The sequence below is a fragment of the Schistocerca piceifrons genome, chromosome 3, assembly GCF_021461385.2.
Source record: "Schistocerca piceifrons isolate TAMUIC-IGC-003096 chromosome 3, iqSchPice1.1, whole genome shotgun sequence".
In the NCBI taxonomy this organism is placed as follows: domain Eukaryota; kingdom Metazoa; phylum Arthropoda; class Insecta; order Orthoptera; family Acrididae; genus Schistocerca; species Schistocerca piceifrons.
Genome location: NC_060140.1, coordinates 145,053,316 through 145,074,547, shown reverse-complemented (window position 1 = coordinate 145,074,547; position 21,232 = coordinate 145,053,316). Strand labels below are relative to the sequence as shown.

At 37.1% G+C, this 21,232-nt stretch overlaps 1 protein-coding gene across 1 annotated transcript in view; it reads right to left on the bottom strand.

The window, feature by feature from the left end:
• The window catches only part of LOC124789518 (A disintegrin and metalloproteinase with thrombospondin motifs adt-1-like), a 148,198-nt gene that overhangs the window by 96,406 nt on the left and 30,560 nt on the right, over positions 1-21,232 (bottom strand). Inside the window, exons 2-5 of the mRNA XM_047256907.1 lie at positions 15,845-16,049; positions 14,070-14,236; positions 2,916-3,177; positions 2,337-2,442 (exon numbers count right to left, since the gene is read on the bottom strand). Coding sequence (XP_047112863.1) covers positions 2,337-2,442; positions 2,916-3,177; positions 14,070-14,207 — 506 coding nt within the window. The 5' untranslated portion in view covers positions 14,208-14,236; positions 15,845-16,049. The remainder of the gene's footprint in view (positions 1-2,336; positions 2,443-2,915; positions 3,178-14,069; positions 14,237-15,844; positions 16,050-21,232) is intronic.

Genomic DNA, 21,232 nt, shown 5'->3' with positions numbered 1-21,232 from the left:
ATTTAATTCCCTCAACATCACCCAACTTAATTAGACTACATTTCATTATCCTCACTTTGCTTTTGTTGATGTTCATCTTATAGCCTCCTTTCAAGACACTGTCCATTCCGCTCAACTGCTCTTCCAAGTCCTTTGCTGTCTCTGACAGAATTACAATGTCATCAGCAAACCTCAAAGTTTTTTATTTCTTCTCCATGGATTTTAATACCTTCTCTGAATTTTTCTTTTGTCTCCTTTACTGCTTGCTCAATATACAGATTGTGTACAAGTGTAAGATGCTAAATTATATCTATTTATACTGACACTATCCATCCCCACAGTTACATGGTGTTTAGACAGACAGAGTACATCAATCTCATTCTTATTTTTGAGGTCATCTAAACACACTAATAGCTCATCTACTTTATCTTTTATTCCCCTGATATTTCTATGAAGCAAGTTATACTGCCCTTAGCTTTGCCCCTATTTACTGTACATGAAGTTTCTTTTATTCTATTTATCTTGGTTGTTGTTTGTCTGGACGTTGGCTTTAAACTAAAAAACCTGTCTGCCTGGACCCATTAACCACAGGGATCACCCCTTGTGTGACTGTGGCCCTCCTTACAGTTTCTGATAATAGAGAAGCTATTACACAGGTCCTTAGCTCTCTGACTGAACAGTGAGATGACAGCTTGTAGGGGACTGGAGCATTGTGTTGCAGCTGCTTTGTCTGTTTGCTCATTTTTGCAGATAAGTATGTCCCTCATTACCCATCAGAATGATATTTGGTTCTCCATTTGTTTACAGAAGAGAAAATTAGCCCTGTATTTTTTGCTAGGTATGTTAGTTACAGTTTTTCTAATGTGCTGAGAAAAGTGAAGCAGAAATTTATTTGTTCAAAGATGCTTAACCTTTTGCACCACCATAAAGATTACATACAATTTGGCACTAACTACTGTGAATGTACTGGAAAGTTGAAATCTAAAGACATGATTTGGGGGAACTACTGAGTATTCTTTGGTGTCACCTTGTTGTCTCGCCTCTCTTTGTGGCTAGTGATATTCAAGCAGCAACTGCCAAACTTAAATTTGGACCTTGCCATACAATTATCACTAGTCATCTCTTGCAGCAGTGATTATTGCAACCACCTGAAGATGTCAAATAGTTGCTTCAATAAAATACACTGGGTATTTTAAAATGTTATGTGTTGTTTACATTTTCTTCATAGTGGTTCACCAGCACTGAATTTATTAAAAGATTGTGTCATTTTCCACTTCTTCTGAATTAATTTTATTTGTTCAACAACTAGTTTCAACCTTCTAGGCCATTCCTAAGTGATTTTGTGTTTCTGCAATAGAAAACTATGTCTTATATATTGACTTGTCAAGGCATCAAACCAATACGATAGCATTTGTGAACTGAAACAAATAGAAAATACAAATTTCAAGACACTGACACTTCAAAATGTAGGACATAGTTTTCTATTGCAGAGCCAGAAAATCATCTGAGAATGGTGTAGAATGAAGAAACTAGTTGTGAACAAATCAAATTAATATGGCAAAAAAGGAAAATGACACTGTCTTTTAAATATATTTACATTCATTATACTGACCAATATCAGCATATTCGTTTGTACATCTGAAGTTTGTGTTGAATTTGTCCAAAATAAGTGATCATTTGCACAACTAGCTCCTCTCTAATACCATCTGGGTGGTATACTTAATGTTCTTCGAATTCCCTCATAGAGTGAAGTGCAAGGACATTAATTAGAGCAGTGTTGCTCATGATTCAATACATCCTGTTATTCTTGTTTATAGTGTGCAGTAGGCGGTGTTCAGGTATGCTGATATATCTAAGCTGCAATATAGTGGAGTGCCACTTTACCCTGAATCATTGTCAGTATATTCTCAATGAGGAACAGAAGCTGAAGCTAAAGGATACTGCATAAGATGCTTCAACAGAAACTGCAGTTTGTACCTTGAGGATGACAGGGACATTGCCCACAGAAATATCAGTGGTTTTAACAGATTTTCCATTTAACATTACTAATGATCTATTCAAAAAGTTTATGTGCCAGGAAAGCTTAGAGATCACAAGGACCTATAATTTTTAAAGAATAAGTCAGTATGAATTACAGATAGACTGGAATTGCACAGTAGTTCTTGTGCTGTAGGGCATATTGTTATGCCCTTTTGCTTAAGGATTTACCCTATTACAGAATTTTATTGGAGAAATAAGCAAGTGTATGCATTTCATAGTGGTTAATCCATAATTTATGAACATTTTTAACACATCTGGTCAATGTTCGAAATGATATACCAAGATTATGTTTAGGCCTATACTGCAGTTTTCCTCACTTGTGTCCAATTTCATGAGCCACAACATAAACACTTTCAAAATGGCGTCCCTCATTCACAGTACAGCTGCTTGTTGGAGCACACATACCAGCAACAGGAGCCAGGCCTGAAACAAATAATTTTTCTTAATTTATCTGGCCATTGCGAGAATGAAATGAATTTGTATATAATAAAATATTTACTTTGTTTCCAGAGGCAAGTTTAAGGGAAGAAATGATGTAGTAGATGAAAAAAGACAATGGACAGTTCCTGTCCCTGTATCAACTAATGAAAAGCCCTATTACTAATCATTTTGAAGGCTTTTATGTGTTGACATTAAAAGAGAAATTGCCTGTTGATTTTTTTGCGTCTACCACAACCCTAAAATTTACCACTTAAATATTGGAAATGAATATTTTCTAATGGAGGGACTCTTTAATTTCTGTAAGTTTACTGGCTTATTTATAATTAGAGCCTACTTTGCTAGTATTCAGCATCTGTTAGAGACACATCAGAAACGTAAAAGAAGATTATATACAAAAAGCAAAAAAACTGCACATTTGAAACACCTTCACTACCTAATGATTTGCAAGAACTCACCAACTACTTGACTGCTGAGCTTTCCATTTTTGCTGACAACGTAGAGATCCAGACCAGTAAGAATGAGTGCATGATCCCAATGGAATGGATCAGAATCTGTGCCAGTATTTTGAGTACTCTGCCATGAACAGAAACTACTGAGAAATGTATCAATGTTGTGGTGACGATGAAGACCTGGCGGATCTGTGTGGAGGATTTCCAATCTCTTGAGCACAAAATTCACATGCCTACCCAGAGATGGATCATGATATAATAACTGAACCTGAAAGAAGGAATGAAAACGCTTACACACTTATCAAGTATCAGTGCAAAATTTGAGGAGGTATTTGCACAGTTAATAAATGCAATTATTTTGTTGGATAGGAACATTACTGACCAGGAGCTGCATTCATTTCAATTTACAACAATTTTACAACTCACTAAAAAAGTAAATTAGGCTAAAGTTTAATGTCCTGCCAACAATAAAGTCACTAGAAATGTAAATTACAAATGAAAGTCAAAAAGAATGCTGTCCACTTCTAAATTTGTAATAAAATAGAGTCCTGTTGAAGGTATTGTGCTGATGCAGATTCATATGCAACGTGGAGTATTTTGTCTTTTTGTTGAGTGTTAACTTGATACCACTGTGGCAAAAGACCACACCATAATCCAATTAAGTATGATACACCTGCGATCCATAAAGAGGCACACTGTGGTGGAATGTGACTCCCTCTCCCCATCTCCTATCCACCGCCAAACTTGGACCAATGCACAGAGAATGGTTAAAACTATCTCTAGCTTCAGTAGCATATGTCTTATGAGAGCATAGTTTAGTTCCAGGAATGTGTAGTTGTTAATGGTGTCATATAGTCTCCTAACTGAATTGGCTAAGCAAAATTCTCCACAGGTTTGTGATTAAACACACTACTTATGATTTGTGGGGTAATATTTCTAGTCTGCATTTTATTAGGCAATCATAAAGTAATGTGGTACAGTGACTTAGACTAAGGGAAAAAGAGACTTAGACTAGGGCAGCTATTCGAGGGAAATGTTGTGGTTGAATATAGATATAAATCAGCAACATATTGTAACAGTTTAACAATGATTGGTGAAGGAGTTCCAATGCTACCATATCAATTTATGTTGCTGATGTTAAGTTAATGTGGCTGGGCTGCTGCACATTTTTATCAAAGTGGAACAGAAGTTTTTTGTTGAAACGTTTACCAGTGGGTTGAACATTTCAAAAGCAATTGCACATATGTGAAGCACGATGAAAGAGACAGATGGCAGGCCACATAATCTACTGATGCCAGCAAGAGAAAGGCCATGCTCTTGGTATCAATATGTGATGAATGACTCTTAATGAAGTGGCAAACCAAATGCATATTAGTCATAATCCTACTACGAGATCAAACATAACGTGGTCTACGAGATATGTCCCAGAACAAGAAAATAAAGAGGACAAGAACAATTGCTTGGTAATCTGACTGCACTTAATAGACTTCCAGGCTAATGGAGGTGAAACTGAAACTAAATGTGACTAGAGAAGAAACATAGATTCATTACATTGAATGAGCAAGCAAAAGGCGGATTATGCTGCCAAAAAAATATTCATGAGTAGAAATTTATGTTCATGGCTTAAGGGATTCAAAATAACCAGTTTGGTAACATTAATTGAGAAAGGAGTTAACATAAAGTAAACCATTGCCCATTACAGTGGTATTCTTTGGAACAAGGTGAAGTATGATTGTTGGCCAAAAAAAAAAAAAAAAAAAAAAAAAAAAAAAAAAAAAAAAAAAAAGTATATAGATATCTCCGTGATATTGGGGAACTTGTGCAACAATGGACCAAGTGTGTTGTGAAGTCAGATGGTTATGTCAAAACTTGACATTACTGCAAATTTTGAATTATTATAACAAAATATAAAAACTGAATGCAAATAGTTAGTAACTAACTCTCATATGAAATATAATCTCCATATTAATGGCAATTCAAGTTGGAGATACGTAATTTCATTTAGCAGAAGTGGCACGGGTTGTGGATGAGCAAGCAAAATTGGAGACTGAAGGAACTTACTGCTGTATTGAATGGAAACGTATTACTCCAGATAGTGCTGTTGTAGGGAGGACACCTCTATTGTCAACACCGTATAACTGGTGAAGTGGTAAGCAGCCCTGAATATTTGAAAATCGTATGAAGGTTGGTCTTGCATTGAGAGAGTGGTCATTTCAGATACGTGTGAAAATGGAATGATCATGCTGTGGGAGGTCGCTAGTGAAAATAATAATCGCAATAACACAACCCCAACTCATATCTCCCTGCCTCGATACAATACCTATGGGTAATCTTTTCGCAAAAATAGTAGTAATCAATAGCATATTTCTTTATGAAGGCAATGATGAGATGAACCATTTGTTCTCACATTTCCTGACAGTCTGGTGTTATGGTGTGGCACATTTTTTTTTATATGATATGTGATACTTGTTAGTTTTATTCACAATTGCTTCAACAGCTCAGTGGTAGGACTCCGTTCATGAAGAACTGTGACCAGAGGTCATAGCACATGTTATGGGCATGATACAATAATGGGGCCCACATAAGCACACTGCCCAGTTTTTAACAGAAAACTTAAATGCTAACAGTTTTGAATTGAAAACAATAATACTGTTTAGGGTTTTGTGCACATGGTTGCACAATCTTTTTAAAGCACTGGAAATAATAAGTCAGTGACATATATTTCTATTTTCCAATATTTGATGAATATCAATTTCAAAATGATGGAGAGCAGCAATCAGTCATTGTTCCCTTTCTAGCAAGCAAATCCAGATTTCAGCTAGCAGCTAGCTATCATCAGTGCAGTATTTCAAAGTTTTAACACATATCATAGTATGTCAACCCCTGTTGTTTGGGCTTCTGTGACAGTTCATTCAACACTTGAATCTGGATTTGCTTTCATAAAGCTAGAAAAGAAACAATAACTCACTGCTGCTCTCCATCATTTTGAAAGTGATATCGCAGCTGTCATGTGCATTACACATTTCTAATGGAAGGTAATTTGATTTGATGAATATATTCTTTGCTATGCTACTTTATTTAACCACATATTACTTATTACAAATTTGTACAAGAATTTTAGTTACATGTTCTGTTCTGCTGTTACTTATGAATAACTTGTACCACAATATTGGTCAACAGATACTGTTTGCCTTACAGTGTTACAAAACTCAGGTAAAAATCATTTTTTGATGCACTCACACATCAAATGTAATAGTACACTAAGCAAAACTGAATACCCTAAAAGCTGGAAAGCTGTTCATTTGCATTGAGGTTAATGATCATGTAGCGCAATTTTTTTGTTCTTTCTTATTCCTGTTTCGCATACCTCTCACTGATTGTATTTTAAAGCTTTGCCAAACATTTGTCTACCATGGTTCAGCACATTTCTGCTCAGTTTTTATGTGTGCTTGACTTTTTGACTCATTCAGATATGACTGTGAGCTCATTGACTCCCGATAAATGTCACGGTATCAGGTTTCCATAGCAGAGTCAGCAAAAATAGTCCTCTGACAACTGACAGCACTGCAGCCAGTAGTCATCTGAAGTGCTGCTACAACACTGAGACCACAGAGATATATACACAAATCGCTTTGTGCTACTGGTTGAACTGGATGTGCGAAACAGCTATGCTAGGCCCACTGCAACTATCATGGACCTTCTTTCACTAACTCTTCTTTAGCTTCCACTGCTAAACACAGTGTTTTAGTGTGTGGCACAGTTGTATAGAGCACAATGTGAAAAAGCTTTTATATCCACAGATCTAAAATTATAAGTTTATAATACAATGTTTTTTATGTTTCAAGATAATCTGTAATGTTTTGTAATCAGTACCCAGACAGTCTGTACAGGTAAGTGTGTGCAACTGCATGCAACTGTCTTTTCTGCTTGTCAGTTAGAAGAGCAATGGTAAAAACCTGGAAAAGTGGTTCCCAATGAGAACAGATATAGGAACACCGTGGTCATTTGGTCAGTTACAGTGTATACAAGTAACATGAACAAAAACTGTTAAAACCAGGCACTGGGATACAGGGCCTCAGGGAGCGGGAGACCCATAGTATGTGCTGTATGGATAAACCACTTCTACAACACAGAGCTTTTCATATGTGCTGCTGAGGTTTTAAAGGACAACTATGGAAAAACTTTGAAACATACAGAAAAATGTTGCATAGATATTTTCATGCTCCATGGATCATTCACATGATAAATCATAATGAGGTGGAATGACCCATTTTACATTCATTTCACAAATTAATTTGCAAATATGGCTAACATTCTGAATATCTAAAAGTTCTCTCTCTCCCCCTTCAGCCCACCTTTCTTTCATTCTTTCTTTCTTTTTTAAAAAAAAAGAAAAAAAATTGGTAATTCCTATCCATCACCTTTCACACATTGCAGTAATACAGATACTTCTATGGAATAGAATGAGTTGCTGAAGAGAAACTTTTTCAGTTTGTTTTCAAACTTTAGTTTGCTGCATGTCAGACATTATATAGCACTGGGTAAGTTATCAAAAATTTCAGTTGCACCATTGTGCGCCCCTTCTTGTGCAAAAGACAACCTTAATGTGCAGTGATGAATGCCATTTTCCATTCTGGCTGAACTGCAATGCATTATTTACAACAACTTCACAGGGGAATAAATATTCTGTGCAGTAGCAGTGAAAGTGTCTAACTCCATGTCTACAAAATGATCATGGGTGAGTGCCACATATTATTCTTACAGCATGTTTTTAGCAATGAAGACTTTCTTTCTTAAAGATGAGTTACCTCAGAAAGTTATTCCATATAACATTATTGCGTGAAAATATACAAAATATGTCAACTTACTGATTTGTCTCTCCCATGATTTCCAGTGATTCTAAGTGCAAATATAACTGAACAAGGTTGTTTTAGGAGTTCCAAAATATGCTTTTTCCAGTTTAAATTCTTATCAATTTGGACACTTAAGTCACCATATGTTACACTTATCATTGGTGTAGTAACTTCTAGATATGCTGACCTGAATATGTTGTCTCTCTTTAAAATTTGAAGGTGAGAATTCACAGAAAACCAGTCAATGATACTTATAAGAACAATGTTTACTGTTTCTTTTGTTTCTGTGTGTATGCTTGGATTGATTACAGTACTTGTGTCTTCTGCAAAAAGAAACAATTCTTCTTGTTGTATATTAGATGGAAGATCGTTAACATATTGGAGGAACAATAGTGGACCTGAGACAGAGAGTTGGGGAACTCCACTGTCAGAATAATGTCCCTAGATTATATTGGTTGAATTACTAAGTGCAACTTTCAGCATTCTTTTTGTTAGATATAATGTTTTCCATTGGTTGGCTATACCATGAGTCCCATAAAACTTCAATTTACGGAACAGAATACTGTGATTGGCACACAGTCAAATACCCTAAATAGGCTGATAGGCTGTAGAAAATACCAAGTGGCATTATTTTATTATTTAATGCCTGTAAAATGTAGTGAGTGATCACATAACTGACAGTCTCAGTAGAACACTTTTTCTGAAATCCAAGCTGTGATTTGCTGATGATATCATTGTTGCTCAGGTGAGATACTTATCAAAATTTTGTATTCTACAATACATCACCTTCTCAAAGATTTTGGAAAATGATGTCAGCAGTGAAACAGGTTGGTAGTTCTTGACATCTCTCCTATTACCTTTCTTAAAGAAAGGCTTGACAATAGCATATTTCAGCCTCTCTGGAAAAATTCCTTGACTTAGTGATGCGTTACATATTTCATGGCTTATCATATGGGACCAAATCTTTTGTACTCTACTGGAAACACCATCAAAACCAGATGAGCTTTTATTTCTGAGAAAATATGTAATTTTATTAGTTTCAGAAAAGGAAGTCAGTGGTACATTCAAATGACTGAATTTAATGAGAGTTGCTTTTTCAACACACTGCTGTGATTTCTCTCTTTAACTCTTTCTTCCTACAATTTCTACTGTATTTAACAAATGATTATTAGATATATTTGCTACCTGTGACTCATCTTTTACACAAGACAAAGGACAATCAGCCTCTACTAAAGTAACTGGTTGTCCTTTGTCTTGTGTCACTAAATTCCATATAATCACAACAAAGAGTGAGTCTATAAAGCAAACTGCAAACTGAAAAACAAAATTTCAGCAGGTTTAAATGAAGTACCACTTTGTATGATTAAGGACTGTGTAGAGAATGTAACATCATTGTTAGCTGACACTATAAACCAAACATTCAAATGGGATTGCTCTCCTTACTACTTAAAATATGCTAAATTACTGTCTCTCTTCAAAGAAATGACAATGAAAATGTAGAAAATATAGGCCACTATCACTACTCTCTTGCTGTAGAAAGACAATACACTGAAGAGCCAAATAAACTGGTACACCTGCCTAATATCGTGTAAAGCCCCCGCGAGCACTCAGAAGTGCTGCAACACGACATGGCATGGACTCAACTAATGTCTGAAGTAGTGCTGACAGGAATTGACACCATGAATTGTACAGGGCTGTCCATAAATCCGTAAGAGTACAAAGGGGAGGACATCTCTTCTGAATAGCACGTTGCAAAGCCTCCCAATATGCTCAATAATGTTCATTCTGGGGAGTTTGGTGGCCAGCAAAAGTGTTTCAACTGAGAAGAGTGTTCCTGGAGCCACTCTGTAACAATTCTGGATGTGTGGGATGTCGCATTGTCCTGCTGGAATTGTCCAAGACTGTCAGGATGCATAATGGACTTGACTCATGGAGATGATCCGACAGGATGCTTACGTATGTGTCACCTGTCAGAGTCATATTTAGAAGCATCAAGGGTCCCGTATCACTCCAACTGCACATACCCCGTACCATTACAGAGACTCCTCCAGCTTGAAAAGCCCTCTGCTGATGTGGATACATGTACACATCCATCTGCTCAATACAGTTTGAAACAAGACTCATTCGACCAGGCAACATCTTTCCTGTCATCAACAGCCCAATGTTGCTGTTGACGGCTCCAGGCGAGGCGTGAAGCTTTGTATCATGCAGTCATCAGGGATACATGAGTTGACCTTCGGCACTGAAAGCCCATATCGATGATGTTTCATTTAATTGTTCGCATGCTGACACTTGTTGAAGGTCCAGCCTTTAAATCTGCAGCAATGTGCAGAAAGGTTGCCCTTCTGTCATGTTGAATGATTTTCTTCAGTCGTAATTGGTCCCGTACTTGCAGGATCTTTTTCTGGCCGCAACAATGTTGGAGATTTGTTGTTTTAGCACATTCCTGATATTCACAGTATACACTTGTGAAATGGTCATACAGGAAAATCCCCATTTCATTGCTACCTCAGAGATGCTGGGCCCCATCGCTCATGCATTGATTATAACATCATGTTCAAACTCACTTAAATCTTGATAACATGTCATTGTAGCAGCAGTAACTGATCTAATAACTGCGCCAGACACTTGTTGTCCTATATAGGCATTGCCAATCACAGTGCTGCATTGTGCCTGTTTACGTATCTATGTGTTTGAATAATCATGTCTATATCAATTTCTTTGGCACTTCAGCATAGAAACCTTGGTAAAAGACAGACTTATGAACTATTTAAATAAATGTAGCCTCCTTTCCAATGACCAATTCGGTTTATGATCAGGGAAAGTTACTGAACTGGTGACAACATATCTGACAAGACACTGGATAAAGGGAATTATACAACAGGTATATTCCTCGATTTAACAAAAGCTTTCTACACAGTTGACCACAAAGTACTGTTAAATAAGCTAGATGAAATGGAAATATGGGAGAGGAGAAAAAGTGTTTTTAGATTTATCTAGAAAATAAAGTGCAGTTGATGAAATTATACATATATCAAGTAGCTCCAAATATACTGAAAAACATACTTCTGACCCTAAATATATAAATACAGGGGCACCACATGGTAGCTGCTAGGTCCAGTACTGTTTACAGTTTACATAAATGATTTCCCACAAAGAATCAAGCATGGACAATCAATATTGATTGCAGTTGACTGTAATGTACTGATCACTGACAAATGACTAGAAAATTGAAGATACACTTAGCAGCATAAATGAATGGACAATAAACAATAGAGTCACTCTTACTATAAAGAAAACAGGCACTATGAGCTTTGGTATAAGCAGAGAGCAAGATTACAGCAACCTGAAAATAAATAATGAAATTATAAAATTTGTGGAAAGCACAACATTTCTAGGAGTTCATGTTGATTGTCAATTAAGTTGGGAAGCACATGTAAAAATTCTTAGTAGTAGAATGTCTACAGCATGCTGTGCCCTTCGAATTCTTACATCAGTATGATATTTCACGAATCAGATCAGTATATTTTACTTATACTCATTCTGTTATAGCTTTGGCATACTTTTTGGGGAGTGGATAAGAAAAATATTCAAACTGTATTCGTACTGAAAAAAGAGCAATACGTGTAATGACTAAGAGTGGAAATGCAGCTCACTGCCTCAAGCTTTTCAAATTACTGGACATATAGCTGTACCTTGTGAATATATTTTACAGAGTGTTATATAAGTTAAAAAAAGTATGGACCACTATATTAAAAATTGCTTAGTACATGATTATAAAACCAGAAACTGCTACGATTTGTATTTGGACAGAAAAATAAGGCTAAAACTCAGTAGAGTTTATTGTACAATGTCATCATATTATGTAACAAATTACTGCAGTGTATAAAAGATATAGATATGATGAACTCTTTAAAAACAAAACTGAAATAGCTTTTACGTGGTAATGCAGTACCTAAACTACAACAAGATATGTGTTATAAGAAGTACCATTTATCATATGTATATAGAAGTAATAATTAACTATGACTATAAAAAAACAAATATAATAAGATTTAAAAAATTCATTGCCAGTTACTGTTTAAGAAATTAATTTTAAGCCATAAGAATTTCAATGTTTTACATGATGAAATCCATACAATTTAAATTGTTTCATGGTTTAGTAAAGCAATCAATCTTAAGTCTGTTGTCGGTATTACTGATTTATGACATTACATGCATATCCTTTGGTTTTTAGTAACTTTTCTTAGTAATTTTGAATAGTTTTTGTAGTGTGCAACCACCACAGGATCTCTGTATGTTCTTGCCAACACATACACTTCCATTTTCCTTTCACAAAATACTTTAATCCCTCCAGTAATCCATGGTTTTTTACATGGCTGTTTAATGCCCTTTCTGATTAGCTCAGGTGGAAAACTATTTTCAAATAGTGATATGAATTTGTCATGAAACAGATGAAATCTTGTGTTAGCATTTGGTTCATTGTAAATTTCATCCCAGGGCATCTCTGGTAAACAGTTCTTAAAAATATTTGTCCTGGAGTCATCAGTTATTCTAACTGTTGCCACTGAGGACGATCCATACTCTAAGACACCATTTTATTTGTCCTAAAGAACAGTGCATTATGATCAGGGAGAGCATTTGTTGCTGGTTAAACAGTTATTTTCTTGCTTTGAGCATCACCAAAGAAAAAATTATTTATTATGGCCCTCTGTCTATCAGAGGATAGAGCATCTCTTCAAGTTTCAGTTCATAATATTCACTGTGATATAGTTGCAGAGCACACCATTATGGGCAGCCAAATCAGGACATGTAGACAGATCATCCACTCCACACTGTTGCACTGAATTGGGTCATGCCTGGAGATAGACAAACCAATGAACAAGTTTCCAGAGTGGGTTGCTGCTGTTGAACTAGCAGTGAGTTCAACTAATTGCACAAACATGCTCTTCAACTCATATTGACATTTGCCGCATCACTAATGGCACCAATATTGAGCACATGTAATATGAGTTAAAAACTTGAAGAGATGCTGTGTCCACTGATATATGTATAAATTCTGTGTGACTTGTAGTTTTCGAGCACTCATCTTCTGAAACCTGGGGATATGAATAACCCTGCATATATTTGCTCTTACCAGTGTCAGCTTGTAACCTTCCTTGTTCTGGGGTGTGTAGGCATTTCTCAGACATTATCACCCCATCTCTCTGGCCATGAACAACAGTTTTTAATCAAGATGATTCTATTAACAAATATGTTCTCTTCTAGTAAGATGTCGGGACGTAGTACAAGGGTCATTCAGTAAGTAATACCCCACATTTTTTTCTCAGAACATTTATTGTTAAGACTCAGAATCTGCTGACAATATACATTAACATGCCATGTCCATGTCCTATTTTTCTACGTAGTCTCCATCATGTTCTATGGCTGTACACCAACATTGTGGAAGAGCATGTATTCCCTGCTGGTAAAAGCTATTGTCCTGTAGGCGTAGGATGTTTTCATTGCTTGACTGACACACTCTTCATCTTAAAAGTATGCTTCCCATAGAGAATCTTTAAGCGTTGACAATTCATTGAAATAGCCTTTCTTTGAATCTTGTGGTCCACTTTAGCATTTGTGGAACCCATTGTGAGCCCCTCTTTGAATATCCAAGAGTCTCTATCATTGCAGACACACTTACAATGCTGACCAACAACTGTAGAGCCATTTGTCATCTTGTGCTATGCCAGATGGCACAAATAATGGCATCTGCATGATTCATTATGTCTGGTGCAGTGGCTGTGATAGGATGACTGGAGCGTGGCTGCTCGTGGAGCTCTGTTTCTGCATTTCCTGAGGCTGTAACTTTCTTTACCCATCATCCAACTGTACTCCTATCAACTAAAGAATCACCATACACTGCACACAAATGTTTATGGATGTTCACCACAGTTTCTTTTTCTGCATGCAAGAATTCAATAATAGCATGCTGCTTGTAACGTGAGTCCTACTATGGCTCTGCCATCTGCCAGAACTATTTGAAACTTCACTGGTACACAGAAAAAACATTAAATATGAAGCACCAACAATGACGTTTGTCTATGTATATAAATGGCTTTTCAAAAAAATGCGGGGCGTTACTTATTGAACGACCCTCGTATCTTCTTTGGCAGGCATATTTCGACAGCAATACTCAGACTTCTACTAGTGTGTATCTGTAAACCTACTTATTTTGGCACAGTTACTGAATGAAAACCAAGTATACTAAACTGCAGAAAACTTTACATGGCATTATGTCAACAGTTTCAGCAGCAATGGTACTTACAGCATTTATCATGGCAAGAACAACACGGACAAGCTCGTGCTCAGTGTCACTGGGGAAGTTGTGAGTCATGTGCTGAAACAGATCCCTGTCGATGAAAACTGCTGTCTCCACATGAACAGGTGTCGCAGGCAGTGGCATCAAGGCACGTTTCCTTCTCAACTTCAAACCTATAGAATGCAGCTCACTTGAGAAAATCGTGTTGTGATGGTATGCACTCAATGTAGCAATTTCATTTATCCATTTAAACAGAGAGCATAATTGTGACTGCATTACTTGTGGAAAAAGTCATCTTTCAGTTAAAAGTTATCACCATACAATGAAGGCTTTCATAACCAGTTGTAGATGCTGATGAATTTTCCCAGTTGTATAGTCATGTACGATGAAACTTCTCCATTCCTGACATTTCATCCAGAGATATGTTGGACATTGTCAAAGGTGCTTTTGGTCCTGCTGAATCTTGCCAGTTGACAGGTTGGACGTTGGAGAGTGACATAAATACTGTGGTAGAAGTTTACTCTTGATTGGCCAGATGGACTATGACCATAGAAACTGGAAGATTCATCAGCAGCTAAAAATGGCCATTTTATTGAAACTACTTGGTTATATACCTCAAACCTACAAGTGCTCACACTCAGTGACTTAACATCAGTTTTATATGCAGTGCCTGTGTATGTAGCTTTCGCTTGGCCCATGTAATAAAGACAGGTGAGTTACACAAGTAACTGTAACTGTCTTTACAAAAGCTACTTATTTGTGTTATAATGACTGCATAGAATTGGTACACAATTAATATATGTCGAACTTTTCTGTCATTTTTAAGTACACTCCCATTAATACTCATACGGTGCAGTATGTGCTGTTTTTAAAATTCCTGGCAGATTCGAGACATGGCAGCAGATAGTTAATTGTTCTAGGATAGCTCAGTTAGCAACAGCATTGCCTGTGCAAGCAGTGTTAATCTGCCAGAGTTAGATAAGAATGACCAGAGTACCAGCAGTGAATTTCATACATATTCTTACACCTTATGATGATATCAGAATTACTGTTATTTCCAGTTTACTTATTTGTATTGTTTAGGTATTGCACTTAGTGAAGAATGGATTATGAAAACAAACAAATCATCATACGTGAAAGTCTCAATGGCTTGTGCAAAGAGAAAATGCATCAGCAGCATACAATCGAATTTGGAGTCACATTCGCACAATTGCAAAATATTATATATTACATAGAGCCTCTACTCCTATGTTGATATCCCTGATGATTACTTACATGATTTCTATGGACAATTTTGCTTTGATTTGGAGTAAATTAAAAGGTATAAGCAAAAATAAACATATCATGATTACTGGATTTTGGGTTTGTAAAATGCAGTTTTGAAATATTTTCACAAAACAAGATTATGGTCATAGATAAAGTGATTTGTGAACTTGCCAGCAAAATTCACAGCAATATCATTTAATTGCAGATGACAGTAAGTGATAGAGGGTTCTACATAACCCAACAATGTAAACAAAAGTAAGTTCTGACAACAACAGAAAAAAACTGTTCAATTATTTTTATGTGTAATTTTGTTAGAATAATTATTGCATAAAATACATTTACATCTTGCAGAGCTGAATAAAGAGCACCCAGAGACAGTGGCAGAAAGGAGCTGAAACATGTTTGGTTTTATATAAAAAGTGGTTTACATAACAAACAGACCTGAAATCCAACAATTTTGACTGCAAACATGGCCACTGCAACAGATTCAAAAGCAAATGATGAATAAAACATACCTGCATTTACATTTCTCTTATTGGGTGACTTCGACCAAATTGTGGAATTATGATCAGCAAATCTGCGGCTAATATAAGCATTTGTATGGAATCCAGACCTCAGGCGAATTAATATGTGTGGCTTATCACCAGAGACAGAGAAGAACCGCGATGGCAGTGGTTGTATCAAGTAGTGCTTCCCACCTGGAGATACAATTAGGCCCCTCTGTAACAAGAGCATTACAATTATCATCAAGGAGTAGTTTATAGCTAACTTCAAAGATTTCGTAAATGCAGACAGATGTGTACGCTAAGTGACAATATAGGTTAGGAGACTGCAGCTGACTGACAATGAAAGCTCATCAGTACCTCCAGTTTCCTTCATTCTGTGCCATTTCTCCAGCTCTGTAAGAAAAATAAGGTGGGTGGCTGGGGTGTGAGGTGCCACTGACAACGAGATTATTAAGGATACCAGCTGTGTCCTTTCAAAAGAAACAATTCTGTTTCACCCAACATGATTTAGGAAAATCAAAACCACCAAAATCTGGATGACCAGAAAAGGATGTGACCTGACAGGAGTTTACTAACTACTGTGATCCTCTCTAACTAAGCTGATCAGGGTACCAGAAAAAAAGAACATACTACTCAGAGAGAAGATAACTTAATTGCCCAGGCTTATATAACCATTAGTGTCAATTCATGAAACAGAGAAAATCACATCTACCCAATGCCAGATGCCGAAATCTGTGCACTATTATTGGCTAACACATGCTAACACTGTCTTAAGTTCATGTGTATATTCTTGATAAAATGCATATCATATTTTTCTATAGGATAGTCAGTCATCCACTGCACTGTTTGGTAGGATAATTTCCACAAACCAATTTATTAATTTCCTATTTCTTTCTTTTTCCATCTCTGAAGCCAAGATCCTTATGCTTGCTTGTGCAGCAGTGCTCAGGCCAGGAGTAGGCAGTCAAATTTTGGAGGCCAACAGGTAGAGGGGAGGGATGACATATGAGAGGAAGTCATATGTTTTAATTATCACATCAAAAAAATCAAGCTGCAACCACAAAAACTGGTGACTGGTTTAGTTCTCTTCAACATACTGACCCTTCACTGTGACACTTCCTTCCCAATGATAAGTGACACAGTAGAGACCTTTTTCACAGAAGTTTAAGTTTTGACTGTCTGGGAAATGTCGCAATTCAAAAAACACTTATTTGTCATTCTGAAAAACGAGACACACAGTGGTTATTTCACCTAAGGAAAGAAGAAGAACTCTGGGAAGGGGTGAGAGGAGGGGGACGGGAGGGGGGCATGTCACGAGAGTATAAGGGTAAATCCAAAACAAGCAGCTTGTGTGACAGTCTCCTGTACAGAATGAGCAGAGTCAGCATTGTAGAGCAAAAAAACACTCCCTTGGACAGCTTCCTTTAATCTCAGGAGATTGAGCATAATCTTTTTTGCACCATATCATGGAAATCCCAAGAAAACAGCATCATTTTGCCCAATGATGGTTGAGTCTTCCTCTTTTCTGGTGGTGGTGAATCCACATCCACTGCTTTCTTTGCTACTTTGTCTAAGGGTCATGGTGACACACTGAGTGGCTACAGAAGTCATCTGGACTGGCCTGACACAGCAGCAATATTTCCACTGCTGCCTCAGTTCAGTGGTCTTATTGAGTGAGTGTGAACAGTCACAGAATCCAATGGTCACCAACCTTTGTCATATTCAAGATGTGATACAAGATTTTGAACACTGATCCATGACTGACTTTCACTTTTCCTACTATCACCTCATATGTGATACACTGGCCTTCGATCACTGGTGCCTCCCCTTGTGTGAACATCTGTTTTTCACTGGGAGATGGTGTGCCATTTGCTTTTTTTTATCAAACTTATTTGACCACAATGGAATCATCTGTGCCACCTAACCAGTGTGTCATTCTATACAATGATGCATGTGAGTCTAAAATGTGTCGCTAGATTGAAACAGTGCCCAGGAAACATCATTTGTTCCTAGGCCCACTATTTTCCATGTACAATACTCTTCCCTACACCAGTGTTTCACTTAGCACTGTGACTGGGAACACAGATCTGCATGGTATGGCCACCCAAGCATATAAATGGGAGGAATATCATTCAGCCATTCCTGCCTACATTTAGTTACTTTTATCTTAGCAAAAGGTCTTTCACTTTCTGTCTTGAATTGTTCACTGTCATGTAGTTTACTGGCACTGCCTGTGGGCTCATGAAAAGTGTTGGAGTTGTTATTGACAGCAGGCCTTACCATTTTCGAGACTATTGATTTTCATGTTTATTTTTGTCTCCAAATAGCTAGCTGAAAAAGTTCAATATTAGTATACAGAGTGGTCAAAAACAGTCTGAAAAGCTTGTAAGTATATTGCAGGGGAAGTTGTACTGATAAATAACTGTTAAGAAGAAAATTCAATGCGTTGCACCATTTCTGAGTTATTTAGCACTGAAATTAGCCACTTAGAACATTGCACGCACAATATTCAAGCAACTGCACATGCTAAAATGTGGTAAGGCACAGAAAGCTGTGGGTCCATGAGTAACCACTTGTTGAAATGCTCATTACCAGTTAAAATGATAAATTTAAGCTAGGCAAGCAAAGGCTACATTTGTTGGATTTGAGGAAACCAATGTAGAACACTTTTGGTAACCCCACCTCTTGCGGACTGCTTGAATTTGTGCATGCAATGAGTGATTGCCTAATGTCAGTGCTAAATAATTCGCAAATTCAGGAATGTATCAAATTTTTTTCTTAACAATTATTTCTCAGCACAGCTTCCCATGCAATACTCGTACAAGCTTTTCAGACTGTTTATGAGCACCCGATTTATAAACATATACCGTATTTACTCGAATCTAAGCCGCACTTTTTTTCCGGTTTTTGTAATCCAAAAAACCGCCTGCGGCTTAGAATCGAGTGCAAAGCAAGCGGAAGTTCTGAAAAATGTTGGTAGGTGCCGCCACAACTAACTTCTGCCGTCGAATATATGTAGCGCTACACAGGCATGCTTTGTAGGCAATGAGATAAATACTGGCGCCAAAACCTCTGCGTCAGTAAATAAATAAAAAAAAGGTGGAAGACGAGCTTTTTTTCTCCGCCCCGAGTTTCGACCACTGCATTTTCATACATTATCCAACGAAGTAAATACAAATTCCGTATTGTTCATCTTCGAAAGTAGCAGAATTTCAATGTACTATGAAAATTTGACTGGCAAAACTGTTGCTAATAGGAACCTGATGAAATGCGAATCACATGCAGTATTCTCTTCACCATAAGAATAATACGAATATAAACATTTTGCCATGTATTCTTTCGTGTTTGTTGCTATCTCATTTAAATCCTGTCTGCCTAATAAACTACGAAACTAGAGTGAGACAACAGCAAACGCGGAAGAAAATACGTATCGTGTCCTGTTTATATTCGTATTATTTTTATGCCTATACAGTCAGAAATGAAGCACGGCAACTGACTACATTTTTAAATCTAAAATGACTAATTTCTGTGCAGAATTTGATGTACTAAAGAAGTGGCCGCAAAGATTTTCAAACGGAGAAAAATTTTCGTCTAACTCTCGTTCAGAACATGTTCTATCATACGCAGTCTATTATTTGGTTCTTGTTGATCATTATCAAAGAAAGCAGCAGTGTAAGTAACAACAAGTAGCAGTCGCTTGCCATTGTTTCGCTAATGAGACAATTCCTCTCTTTTTTTAATCGTAAGCGGCGGTAGCGTGCACAAAAGCAAGCCATGCCACGGGCGGCGACAGGCCGTAAACACGCACTATCAGAATGCGACAAACAATGCATGACGCAGTACAGTAATGCATTTTCAGCTTATAGTGACGTAAACACCTATAACAAAGAAAACGGCACTTATCAGATCAAAGCAAAATAAGCAATCGATTCAAACCAGACGAAGCACATGAAAAAGGAAGGGTACCCGTATAAATACGGACGGAGCACCTGACGCATAGCAATGGCTACCTGGTAAAGCTTAACTGCTAAGCTTACTACTCGAATGAAACTATTGTAGCTGTATCGTCTTTCATTCGACCTAAATTGTTTCTCATATTACAATGGACCAACTTTGTTTCGATTTGAAGGTGCAGCCTAAAACTTTTCTCTCCCCTTGAATTTCGAGTCTCAAATTTCAGGTGCGGCTTAGATTCGGGAATTTTTTTTTTCCTTGATTTCGAGTCTCATTTTTCAGGTGCGGCTTAGATTCGAGTGCGGCTTAGATTCGAGTAAATACGGTAGTTCTTTGGGGTGAGTGTGTAGCTGCCATCTTGCCTTTGTTCAAAAGTATCCAAATGATCTGAATTTTGCACCATGCTCAAAAGTATCCAAATGATTTGTATTATTTATCAAAATATTTAAGCTTAGTCTAAATTGTGTAAATTGGCTTCATATTCAAAGATATCTGAATGATGTGAATTTTGTGTATGTTCAAAAGTATTTGACTATTTATCAGAAGTTCATAAACATATCGGCAAACAAACCTGGGGTTACGTGGCACTACTGATGTGACTTATGCAGCATGCACCCCCTCTGCAATGTTAATTTCATGACTAAAATGTATGTTAAAAACTATGTCAGCAACTTGCACGGGCACACACACACACACAATATTTGTGGCATGTGTCACAATGTCATTTCCAACTTTAAAAAACATGAAGTGTGTAACTTACAGTAAATCCACATCTAAAATGTTTCCGCAACACAATGTTTGTGTTAAGTGTCGCAATGTTATTTTCATGTCCAAAATATTGTTGAAACATGTAAGGGGTGTAACCTACAGTATTTCCACATCTCAGCTGTTCTATAACTGTACAAAACAAATGTTCTGTACTAAAATAACATGCTAAACAGGCTGTTGACATGTCATCCTAGGCCTAAACGAGACTGTGTACAAAAGCGAACCTGACCAAGCGTAATTATTGGGTGGGTGGGTGGGGGAAGAGAGGGGTGGGAGATAACAACAATCAGTCTCATAAATACCACATGTCCCTCCATATCCGCATCCAGTGACACCTGTTGGCTGATGGTGACAAGGCGGTCGGTCGGTAGCATTGGGCCTTCATGGCCTGTTCGGGCGGAGTTTAGTTTAGTTTTTTTAGAGATGACAAAAAAATGTTCAAATGTGTGTGAAATCTTATGGGACTTAACTACTAAGGTCATCAGTCCCGAAGCTTGCACACTACTTAACCTAAATTATCCTAAGGACAAAGACACACACCCATGCCCGAGGGAGAACTAGAGATGACAACAAATGCAATATTTATGTCAAGTGTCACTATGTTATTTTACTTTTAAGATGCCCATCAATATATGTTAAGAAGTGGCTTACTGTATTTCCATGTCTGAAATGTGT